A 12,500-nucleotide genomic window follows, 5' to 3' on the forward strand; every position below is an offset into this window, starting at 1 on the left:
AAGAAGAAGAAGATAGTAGGAAGGGAAAAATGAAGGGAGGGAAATCAGAGGGGGAGACGAACCATGAGAGACTATGGACTCTGAAACAAACTGAGGGTTTTAGAAGGGAAGGGGATGGTTAGCCTGGTGATGGGTACTAAGGAGGGCATGTATTGAATGGAGTACTGGGTGTTATATGCAAACAATGAATCATGGAACACTACATCAAAAACTAATGATGTAATGTATGGTGACTAACATAACATAATAAAATCTAAAAAAAAAATAAGAATAAAAATGGGAAACAGGACTTTCATTCTACTTGAAATAGGTAAGTTTTCTATCATCAGGCCTGTGTGCCCACTGCGATTCTTGCAGAATTAAAGAAAGTTTCCACAGGAGTCATGGCTCTCTGGGTGCATTATTTTAGAGCCATGGCTATGAACTTGAGAACTGGTAGAGACAGGGAAAATCCCCCCAAAATGAGCATTGCTACAGGAACTCTTTGAATAAGAAGGAGAGATTGTCATTGGTTGTCTGAATGTTTGAGGCTAACAAAAAATAAAGAACAATTATAAATTGCTCATCTTAGGTAGGTTCAATATAGAATTATTCAGGACAGGAATCTTTTCTGTTAGATTCCTTCATTTCCTGAGACCTTACGTGTGAAAAATCTGTGTTTTAATTTCAAGTCAGGATGGGTTGTCTTTACTCGAAGACATACTTCATTTGAAGTTTTGGAAAAAGTAGAGTCAGTCTGCCTTCATATAGTTTGTGTCATCTAATCACGACTCCTACTTTACCTGAACTCACATTTTTGTAGTCGAACAAACTTCTCGCCTGAGAGCTGTAAAATACGGAAAGGATAGAAAAATCAATTTTCTTCATTGGTAAAATTTTCTTGAAAAGTTGCAAAGTAACATTTCAGTCAGTGAAATCAGAAACTTCTTTCAACTCCTTTATTAAAATGCCTTTAGGGCACCTGGGTGGCTCAGTCAGTTAAGTGTCTACCTTCAGTTCAGGTCATGATCCCAGGGTCCTGGGATTGAGTCCCACATTGGGCTCCCTGCTCAGCGGGGAGCCTGCTTCTCCCTCTGCCCCTCCCCCACTTGCGCTCTCTCTCGCTCCCTCTCTCAAAAATAAATTAAAAAATTTAAAAAATAAGATGTCTTTAAATACATGTGTTTTAAGAGGGGCAAAGTAAGGAGAAATGATGAATTCTAGAACATGCAGTTCTCTGCCAGAGTCTCATAATTAAGAGATTTTTTTTTTTAACATTATCAGTGGAGTCCCATTTCCCCCACTCCTGTCATATAAACCTTAGTGAGTCAGTCTGAATTTCTTGCCTGCTCTTTCTTGGATTAATTTCTAAGAGATCTTTTTCCCCCCATTTTTATTTTTTTGGCACCCAGGAATTAAATAGCTTTAATTACTTGGATCTGTACAGACTTGCTGACCTCTTTAACCTCACTTTGCTGGAGAAGGCAGTGATCGATTTCTTAGTGAAACATCTCTCTGAGCTCCTGAAGAGTCGCCCAGAAGACGTTCTAACGCTTCCTTATTGTCTGCTCCAGGAGGTTCTGAAGAGCGATCGCCTGACCTCCCTGAGTGAAGAGCAGATCTGGCAGGTAAGGGCGCTCTGCATGGGTCTTCTTTTGGCAGGGAAAAGGCACAGAATGGTTAAAAGTTGAACAGTTGAGGAGCAATGATAACTATTTTGTCTGGTTTGGTTCTCCTCAGAGTCAAAGTCAGAAGTCATGCTCCCTTGATGGGCAAGTGATTGGAGAACACCAGCCCTTGAGGGTCGGAGGCCTCAGCCTTTGCTCAGCTTAACTCGGGCTGTCACAGGTGTGGTTTCTCAGACCCTTGCTGGGGCTTCCCAAAACCCTAAGGGGGGGCGGTTACATCAGAAAGAGTCAAGAATTTCTTTCTCCCAATAGATAGTTTCTTAAACTGAACGTGAGAAAAATGGATTGTCAAGCGCCATATATGCATATTATTTAAGACCAATGGAATCAGAATAGATTCTCAAACATTTCTTTGTTGCAGCTGAGAGCAGCTGGGGCCTTAAATGAAATGAAGCTCTTCTTGCACAGCAGTGGAAAAATCTCCCTCTTTAGTTAATTCTGCATTCATTGCCATTTTCCTAAGCCCTGCCTTTCGCCTGACGTAGCGTTCTTTCTGAATATCCTTTGTCTAGGGGATGGGAGGATGTTTTGTGTTTTCAGGTTGATTATTCAGTTTAAATCCTTTTCTGCTCATCCCCACTGGCTTTACTTGAACAATCCACATGGTGTCTTTGGGGAACAGTCAGAGCCCATCTTATCACTTTCGTTTTACATCAACCACCTCACTGTCTGAATGCTGGCTAGCCATCTTGTTATACCTTCAAGATTTCACGATCATTTTATTTATATACAGAAACATGAAGTAGAAACAAATAAGACATATATTTTATTTATATCCATGTTCATGCTATTTATATACAGAATACAAGAGAAAATATGAAGTCTTCTGTTAGCTGATGGGACGGTAAATTCCTGGTATCTTAGCAAATGACATTTGGAGAGTACTTTAACTCTGGCCAGAACAGGCAGAGGGAGCTGTTAATTATCCAGCACCTGACTCTATTCACTGATAATTTTCCTGATGTCTTTCTCTCTTATTTCTTTCTTTATTTACATTAATCAACAACTTCCTTCTTTACTGTTGCTCCACCACTGAGAATAATAAGAGCTATGGTGTAGTGAGGGCCTTCCAGGACCCAGACTCTTTGCAAACTTATTGACTTATTGTCACAATGGGCTTGAAGGATAGTTGTTATCACCCCATCGTCCAGATGAGCAAAATGGGGCTTCAGTGCCTTGCTCAGAGTTACAGAGCAGAGCCAGCCTACAAGTCTAAGTCTGCAGACCCCTGTCCTCATCTGTCCAGTATTCCACACTGTCTTGACAAAGAAAATATAAGGAAAAAGAATAATCCATATTTTCTTTCTCCTTCTTAGGTATTTCTGATAATGTTTGTTCAGGCAGAGGTCAAAAGTTGGTGAGGATGAGTTTTGGTATGAATTTTAATTATCTGTGGTTCTCCCCTATAAACACAAATCATCAACATTTTCTGGTCAATTCAAAGTGGGAGGTTGCCAAACTTTTCTTCATTTCCCAAAGGGAAAAAGAAAGACTTGGAATGAATTCTGCGTTTAATTATTTCTAACTGAATTAAAATCTGAGCCAGTCATCCTTGTGGCTTCTATCTCTTTTTGTGGCATGGTTGAAGGGACTGCCAGAGAGGTAATGTGCAGATGTCTGAGTATCCAAAAAAAATTCCATACTGTCCACTTAAGAGTTATCATAATTGCATCTCCAAAGGTTACCAATATTATCATGTAGAATTTTAAAAACTGCTTCCTGCTGCAGGCAATATCTTTTTTGTACCTGGTCCTCAAGAAAGAATTAAAAGACTCACATAAATATGATCAATTTAGGCATTCAGCAGGCAATAAGAAACTGTTTTGCTTTATCTTAGGAAATACGTAATTCCCTCATACTCAACCCAATAGAGAAAAATTAAATCAGACCAGCTATATTGCCTCAAGTATAGTTAAGTTCATCATTTTTGCTGAGGTTATACTAGTAATGCAATATACCAGGGAAGAATCTAATATTCAGCCCTGGGTGAAGATTGGGTATGCCAGAGGATTAGTGTCAGGGTGCTTTATAGAAGTGAATCTTGATGGACAGGCTGGAGACAAATCTACAGAATCTCATTAAATTGCTGAATTGTTCATTATGGAACGTTCTCACTGTAATAAAGTGCTCATTGACTTTGACAAATCCCCATCCCATGTCTTAAAGAAGAACAGTGAGTCAAGGGGTGTGGGGGAGGAGAAAGGAAATTGACACAAAGTAGGACAGGTAATAGAAAAGCAGATGGAGGGGTAGTGCTCTTTGATTAATATGTGCAACTAGTAACTTAAGGCGAGAGCCCAGTAAACACAAACACACACACACACATGCACACACACACGCACGTGAGTGCACATGTTTACACATGTGCTTCTTCTGCTGTCAACTGATAATGTAATCTGGGACATTCCCTTTCTTTTGGTAAAAGGTCTCATTTTCATTTTTCACCAGATTTCATGCAGTCTGTCTCTGAAGACGTCATAAGACCCTTCAAATAATCCTCACTGAACAAACTCTTTTTTACTTTCTCCTGCTGTCCCTTATCCACTTCCTTTCCTGATAAAATGTGCTGCAGGCTGTAATAACCATTCTGTGGATCTGAAAACCTGTGAAATCCCCCAAGATTATGCCTTATATCTGCTCTTCCCCCCCATCTGACCTTTTTAAACTTTAAGTCTCTTCTCTCACAGAGGGCTTCTTCATCCCCTATAAATAATTTTTCCTCCCTTCCATGGTCTGAAACTACTCGGCCTGTTAGGTAACTTCTCTTTACATTCATAGGGTAATGTAGAGAATTGCACCATATACACACTTTAGTGTATAAAGGCATAGAAGTCCCCTCAGAAAAATGCTTTTTAAAAAATTCAGTTCAATTCAGCTTAACAATTTGGTCTGATGTTTCAAGGCCAGCGATTTCTAGGTTCCAGATGAAAGACACCAAATTGGTTATGGGGCTCAAAGAAACAGGAGACTAAAAATGAGCAAATCAGCTGGAGAGGAAACGTGGGGCATGAGGTCACACGTGTTCGTGACCTGGCAAATCTCTACCAGTTTTGTTTGGCTTTCGGGTTTTAGCTCTAACGTAGGACTTTGTTTCAGTAGGGTCTTGTTAAATTTTTCCTGTTAGATTCAACATAGAGTTTCAGATTACTGAGCCGGGGTCCTGCTATAAAACTTGAGTGAAATAATGAACCATTCCATACCATTCCCACGTATTGGGTCTGTTTTCATTTTCATAGGAAGTCCTGGCCAATCCGGTTTTTTTCTGAGGAAAATGCATTATCTGCCTCTTCTACCCCAGATTCTCTCTTACCAGAATGAGGGCTCAGAAATTACTTTTCATGGGAGTGGAAAAAGCCTGAATGTGATGTAAATTCTTACATTTGCTAGCACATAGAGAAGATGTGGTTCTCCATCCATCACTATTTATCGAGCACCTATGAAATGCCCAAAACCGTGCTGGAGTGTAAGGCCGAGTATAGGTTTGTTAACTCAGTTTTCCTTTCCCATGCCTCGCCCCAAATAGGAGGGATCTTTATGATATTTTTTAAAAGATTTATTTATTTATTTTTAGAGAGAGAGAGAAAGTGGGGGGAATGGCAGAGGGAGAGGGAGAGAGAAAAACTCAAGCAGACTCCATGCTGAGTGCGGAGCCCAACACAGCGCTTTATCTCAGGACTCTGAGATCATGACCTAAGCCAAAATCAAGAGTCAGATGCTTAACTGTCTGAGCCACCCAGCTGCCCCCGATTTTAAACCATTAGTTCAGCTCTCTGGATTTTATTTCATCTCTGAAGTAGCAGAAACAAGAAGGATATTTTAAAATGGATAAAGATAGTTTGTGGAAATAAAAGTGAATATTTCTTGAGCACCTATTACATGCTAGGTACAGTGTTAGAAGCTAGGTCCTGGGGTAAAAAGCTTTCCAGAAATATTCCATTATTGAGTTAGATTTAGTTTAGTTTCATCTCTGAATGTGAAGAACTTTGGTTTTCGTTCAATTATTAATTTATTTACTGATTGCTATTTTCAGTGAAGAGGACTTACTATAAGAACAGTACGTACATCAATGCTTTCTTTCTTTATTAACCTTGGGTTGAGGACCCCTCCTTTTGTATTCTGACCAGACAATTCAGTGGTCACATCACTGACATTAAATGGGATCAGACCTCAGCAAGGACAGTCTCCTTTACCCTGGTCGTGTTCTACTTTAGTATGGCAAGAGGGCTGAGTCCCCTGGTTTGGGTTTGGGGGTAGTCATGTTTGCATTTGTCTTTGTGTGTCCCCAGAGGCAGAGGCTGTGCCTGTTACGTTTGCATTGAACACTGCCTTGTTCTCTTGCTCTCTATAAATAATAAATAAAAACAGTAATGTAGAGTTTTCATATTAAAATGTATTGAATGGATAAGAATACATCCTACTATTCCTACACGGGGCTGGGTTCATTCTAGGAATTGGTTTACAAAATGAGTTTGGCCTTTCATTTTATTTTTTTTTTATTTTTATTTATTTATTTATTTATTTATTTATTTATATTTTAAGTAGGAACCCAGCGTGGAGCCCAACACAGGGCTTGAACTCACGACCCTGAGATCTAGACCTGAGCTGGTATCAAGAGTCGGCTGCTTAAGCAACTGAGCCCCCCAGGTGCCCCTGAGTTTGGCCTTTTAAAACTGCATTTTTCCTTATATTTTGTTGGAAATTTGGTTCTGTAAGTCATACTGCTAATAACACATTTACTTTATATCTTTAGAGACATGAGTCACACATTGTTTAGAGTAGTCAACAACCTCAGATGCTGTGTTTTTGTTTTTTGACAAGCCCCTTCCAGGCTTTTATCTATACCACAAAACCACCCACTTACAGTTTGATTTAAAAGGAGTCCCAGAAGATGAGCCCAAACCAAAAGCAACTATTCCTTTATGGTTAGAAAGTAGAGGGCACTTGGGATATACGCAGCTGACATCTTTTATCTCTTACATTATAAATTGACCCAAATGTACTTCTGGCCAGGGGGAAGCAAGGACTTTGAACAGGACTCTATGTTAAACAGTACTGTCAGGCACCTGGGTGGCTCAGATGGTTAAGCGTCTGCCTTCGGCTCAGGTCATGGTCCCAGGGTCCTGGGATCGAGTCCCGCATCGGGCTCCCTGCTCCTTGGGAGCCTGTTTCTCCCTCTGCTTCTCTCTCTCTCTGTCTCTCATGAATAAATAAATCTTTAAAAAAAAATCTTTATAAACAGTACTGTCATAATACTTCATATTTGAGTATCATATCACAGTTTCAAGAATGCTTCTGCATTTATCATTGCTTTGTTGTCCTAAGGTGCAAATGAAAAAACTGAGGTAACAAGGCTAGAGATCAAATTCATGTCTTCTCATTCTTGGGCCCTTCCTACTCTGGTCCATAGCTTCTAAATTCAAGCTCAGAAGTACTTGGGGGTAATGGACACAGAGGTGTATCAAATTAATCCTGTGACTTTTTTTTTAAAGATTTTATTTATTTATTTGTCAGAGAGAGAGAGCACGAGCAGGGGGGGCAGCCGGCGTAGGCAGAGGGAGGAGCGGACTCCCCGCTGAGCAGGGAGCCCGACGTCGGCTCGGTCCCAGAACCCTGGATCATGACCTGAGCCGTAGGCAGACACTTCACCAACTGAGCCACCCAGGCGTCCCTCCTGTGACTTTAAAAGAAATTTGGAAGGGCTGGACCATTTGTGTTCTCTGTTGTGGTGCCCAGAGATTGAAAGGATAATGGCCAAGCCTGCCTCCATCCATGTCTGTGTCATGTTGTTAGTTCTGACCCTGTGCTCTATGGTATGCACTTCATTCATTCCTTCATTTATTTCAAATTGTTATTGAGTGTCTGCCCTACCCAATCATGTGCTATTGAGTCCTACTTTTGCCTGCTATGTGGCAGGTTCTGGGCAGTCAGAGTGGAAAGGACTGACGTGGCCCTGCTTTCGTGGATCTTAGAGTCTGATGTGAAGCTTCCCACCTGCTACTCTTTCCCACCATGCTTGATTCCTTCCCAGTGGGGACTGACCTGTGCCAAATAATTTGCTAATTTGGGGCATGTTGACATGATCTGGGTATGTTGGAAAATGAAATGCTTTTGTTTGGGCATTTCAACACGACATAGCGTCCCTTTCCCTTTCCCTCAGTGCTTTCTTTGTTGTTAACTCTTGTTCATTGTCTGTACCAGCTAAACAGCTTTGCAAACCTTTGTCAGTCCGTGTGGTGCAGTCCAAGCCTCAAAGAAATCAGACTGTGGGTGGTCATTTAATCAGAAAATAATGTGAGGAGCATTATCATTTCTAACACTTGGACCTTGGTAACTAGAATTAGAATAAAATGCTATGGCCTGAAAATGCTCATCCCCAAACAAAATTATAATCTTTCATTATATTCCCAGCCTTCCTCAATTCAATTTCATATACGCATGTGGCATTACTATTTTTTTTCAGAAAGGTACTTTCTGGGCATCTTCATGGGATCCCATTTTATTTTTTTACTTCCCATTCCTTAACCTAATTAAACGTGTACCATTTCTCGATTTTCTTCCTGAAACATCTGGCATTCCCTCCCCGCTACATACCATCTTTTCTATAAATGTAAGGGGGATATCTCCTCTTCCTTCTTATGGGTGTTAGGGAAGAGAATAAACTGTGGCTCCTTCGCATCCCAAATAGTGCTGTGCCCGGAGGGTGTTTTATCCTCTGAGGACCCCCAGCTGGACACTGAGCAATGCTGCTATTTCAGGGCCTGGTGCTCGAAGCTGCCAGAGTGGATATTTAGTCATTCATCCTGATGGACACGCCACTAATTCCTCAGTGAGGACGCATCCCAGGAGCTTGACTGGTGGCCTTGCCGTTGTTTGTCTGGGCTGTGTGCCTTTGCAAGATGCATGACACATTCATTTCAGAGGGACTTTGCTTCAGCTAATCCTCAGCACTAGAGCTGTGTGTTGTCAAGTAGCTGTGAGGGGCAGTGATTATCAGAAATTACAGGAGACCTAACTTGTATTCATGTGCTGCTATTCCCATGAGTTAATCGGGGTTTTTTTTTCCTTTTTTTTTTTTTAATGAGCACAACAGAACAACAAGGTGATTTATGAGATATGACATATTTATGTTCTCTGCTTCTAATTTTCACTGTGATTCATGTTGTTTCCAGACTGATACTTTGTTGTTGCTGCCATGGGAAGGAAAAAGATGGCTGGAGAATATTATCTATGCATTGGTGGCCTGCAGTAATATTTGCTGCTACCTGGGTTATCAGGGATTTAAAAATAAAACCCAACTAAAGCTGTATATGAGATAGAAACCCTGAGGCTAGGCACAGAAGTTCATCAATAATAATAACAGCAACAATAACAATTCTTTATAATCCCGGAGAGCTTTATATTTTAAAAGCATTTTCCATACATAATTTCATTTGAGTCTCTCATCAGCCTGTTAAAGTTGATAAAGCAAATATTACCCAAATTTTAACAAGTCAGGAAACTGAAGCTCACAGAGGGCAAGTGATTGACTCACTTCACAGTATATATTCAACGTAGGTCGCACTGTATTCTCTTGAAATATACCAGATCTCTAAGAAAACGGAAACTCGAAGTACCTGACATGTCTTCTCATACGTCAAAGAGGTTCTATTAATCTATAATGAGTAATCCAGCAGTATACATTTCCTAATAAATGACCAATTTTCATTTTCACCTGTTGTGCGGCTTTGTGGGAAGTTGCAAACATGACTCCAATAAAAGCAGTACGAGAAATTGTAGCTGAGGGTCTTTCTTTATCAGAGCCTGGAAAATTGGGGCTCTAGGTGGTTTGATGAGGAGAAGTGACTGGAGAATTCTGGCTGAGGCAGGGAGCCACCTTGCATTCCTTCGAGGCACAGGTGATGAAGTATGAAGCAGGAAGAGAAGGCCCACAAGGGAGGATCACTTTGAAATCCCATCAAGGGCTTTAAATCAGTTTGAAAGAGAACCTGGAGCGCCATTATTTTTGCTGCAGCTGTATAGACTGTGTGGTGGGAAGTCTTCAGGCTGTTGGAAATTGGATGGAATGAATGGAAATGATTAATCATTATATTTTTATTTTATGAACCGCACATTGAAAATTTAGAAATATAGGTAGCAGAGATTGACAACTGGGTGATGGCCTAAATATGGGGCTTAAGAGAAAAGGAGAAAAAAATTAATTTATTGGAATTGATAAATGTTAGTCTCTTTCCAGAAGAAAGGATTCTGTGGCCCATATCCTGCTTCCCAGACTATTTCTATGGGAATCCTTATCAGGCCAATTGAGTGTCCAGTGGCCATGAAGACCATAGAGATTTCCTGTTCCTGGCATTCTAATGGACAGGATCTAAAATTAACCATGGAGTGGCTCAGAGGCTCCAAAATTATTTATATTCGAAAGAGATGTAGACGCCTTGACATTGTTGAATACTGACATCCTTATCCACTGCTTCTTCCACTCCTGCCTCCAGAACTTTTGCCCCATGTATAAATAAAGAACACCTCAACTTGGCACACCTGGAGGAGAAAGGTGGCCATTCTAGAATAGATAACAATCGTCGGCAGCGTTCATAAAGATAACTCTCAGACTTCTTTTGTGCCCACGATACAGAGTCATACATTCTCTGGGTTGAGGTCCTGCTCCCTAGTCTGACCACTTCTTTGTGATTTGCGGGGGTTATGTTGGAGGAATGCAAACAGACTTCGATGTTGTGGTAGACAAAACATAACCAGGAAGAAAAATCCTCTTAGGAAAAAAAAAAATAATTCTTGATGAATTCTAGAGATAGATATAACAAATTCTGGACATTGCTTCCCTTTGTCTAGAGGGAATATTACATGTCAGTGTCAGTAAGTGACGCAGACATTACTTATGCTTCAAGAATAGAAGCCAAAAGGAGCCCTGCAAGCTAGAGATGGAATGCACACATCTTCTTTGTGTGTGTTCTTGGATGAAAAATGCCCACATGCTACCTCCTCTGACCACACAAGGAAATCAGGTAATTGAAGGAGTGATGGATGGTGCTCTGAACTTTAAACGTTTTAGAAGGACCTATCTTATTAACACTTTAAAACAAGTGAGTATAATATCATTAATTTTGATTAATTCATTTGCTCTTAATATAGCTTTTAATTTGTAATTCTATGTGAATTACAATGTAATTTGGCATTAATTATACTAAATTGACTATAAGTCAGCCAATCACAATGGGAAATTACTCACAGCTGAAAGTAAAACTGAACCTCTCCATCCAGAAAGGACAGCACTTCGTTAAGAGGCAAATACAGTTTAAGCATCCCTGTCTTTGGCTGTGAGAATGACGTTGGACTTGTGGAGGACTGTGAGCGATTTCTTATTCTGCCCACTTCTGGGACTATTCACTCTTTGGAGTGAAGCCCAATTAAATAATAAACAAAGGGGTTGATTTGCCAGGTTTGCCAACTCCCCTGAAGAATCTTTCTGCCTTCCTCATTTCATGATTTCAAGATTTAGGCCACGTAGAGAGACTGTGTGGTATGTGAGAATGATCAGCTCCACACTTCTTGGGTTTGGGGGTTAGAACGGGCACTTACTCAGGTTGGCTTGCGTTTCGTCTTCATGCTCTGTGAATCAGCTAGGAAATACTGTTTCAAATCCCCCGTGAGTTCAGTATCCCGAAGTCACTCCTCTTTGGTCAACATACAGACTGCCTTCTGAGCAGAAGAAGTCAGGCCTTAAAAAGCCAATACCATGGGGCACCTGGGTGGCTCAGTCAGTTAAGCGCCTGCCTTTGGATCAGGTCATGATCCTGGAGTCCCGGGATCAAGCCCCAGATCAGGCTCCCTGCTCGGCGGGGGGTCTGCTTCTCCCTTTGCCCCTCACCCTGCTTGTGTTCTCTCTCTCTCTCTCACTCTCTCTGTCTCTCTCTCTCAAATAAATAAATAAAATCTTAAAAAAAAAAAGCCAATACCCCACTGGGAGAAGAACTATCCATCAGGCGATGATGGAGTGTCTGTCAATGGGACAGCTTGCTGGAGATACCTGTGTGCACACGGGAAGTAAAGTGGCCACCGAAGAGTATGGGCCCTTGAAAAATACTTGTGATGGAACCCTTTGCCAGATAGCTTCCTTTGAGAGTTGTCTCTAAATAATAATCAAAACAGAAACTTTGAGGTGCTGCAGAAAGAAAGTCATAGGACAGTCCGCAATACCCTGCCTGAAGTGTATTTCATGTAGATAGAACTGTGGGAATTTTGCACATTCTGTGTACATTTGTGGTGACCCGTTGACTCATGAAAGAGGTCTAGATAAGAGGGAACAAATTTTGCTAAATATTGCATGGAAAATTTCAGGCTGTGTTTAATAACTCTTTACCTTGTTAATTATATACCTCTATGCCATTATTCCAAATCACAATCTAACAAATAAAATGGCCTAAGTTTTATGTAAAAAATTTGACTGGAGAGGTTAAAAACTACCCTGCATCTTGAGCCAGCAGCCACCCTGTCCCCCATCTCTTCCACACACGCAGGTGGGGTTCACACCGTGCACACACTCGCCGGTAGATACACATACGGAAATTAGATGCATATTCATCTTTGCAGCTAAAAGGCTTTCCTTTGTGTTCAGTACTGTCCTGAATCCTAATACTCTCATAATTGGCTGGTTGATCTCAAGAATCAAGACAAAAAATAGAAGTTAGACGTTTATTTTTGCCAGTCCAATGTGTGTTCCATTCGTCACTAAATTTTTTAAGGATGTTAATGTCTGTAGTTTGTTAACAATAACTGCTACATAGGGACGCCTGGGTGGCTCAGTTGGTTAAGCAGCTGCCT

The 12,500-nt window shown here is 40.9% G+C and overlaps 1 protein-coding gene across 5 annotated transcripts in view; it reads left to right on the top strand.

Moving 5' to 3' along the window:
- Nucleotides 1-12,500, top strand: part of KLHL32 (kelch like family member 32) — a 161,874-nt gene that overhangs the window by 106,573 nt on the left and 42,801 nt on the right. For 3 of the 5 annotated variants that reach the window (XR_014147818.1, XM_081828680.1, XM_081828684.1), the window contains exon 5: nucleotides 1,392-1,607. The exons of the other annotated variants lie outside the window; for them this stretch is intronic. Coding sequence is in view for 2 of the 3 variants with exons in the window: in XM_081828680.1 (XP_081684806.1) it covers nucleotides 1,392-1,607 (216 nt within the window). In the remaining variant the exon portion in view is untranslated. The remainder of the gene's footprint in view (nucleotides 1-1,391; nucleotides 1,608-12,500) is intronic. 5 annotated transcript variants of the gene reach the window in all.

This window comes from Leptonychotes weddellii, chromosome 8 (genome assembly GCF_054177405.1).
Source record: "Leptonychotes weddellii isolate Sample4059 chromosome 8, ASM5417740v2, whole genome shotgun sequence".
In the NCBI taxonomy this organism is placed as follows: Eukaryota; Metazoa; Chordata; class Mammalia; order Carnivora; family Phocidae; genus Leptonychotes; species Leptonychotes weddellii.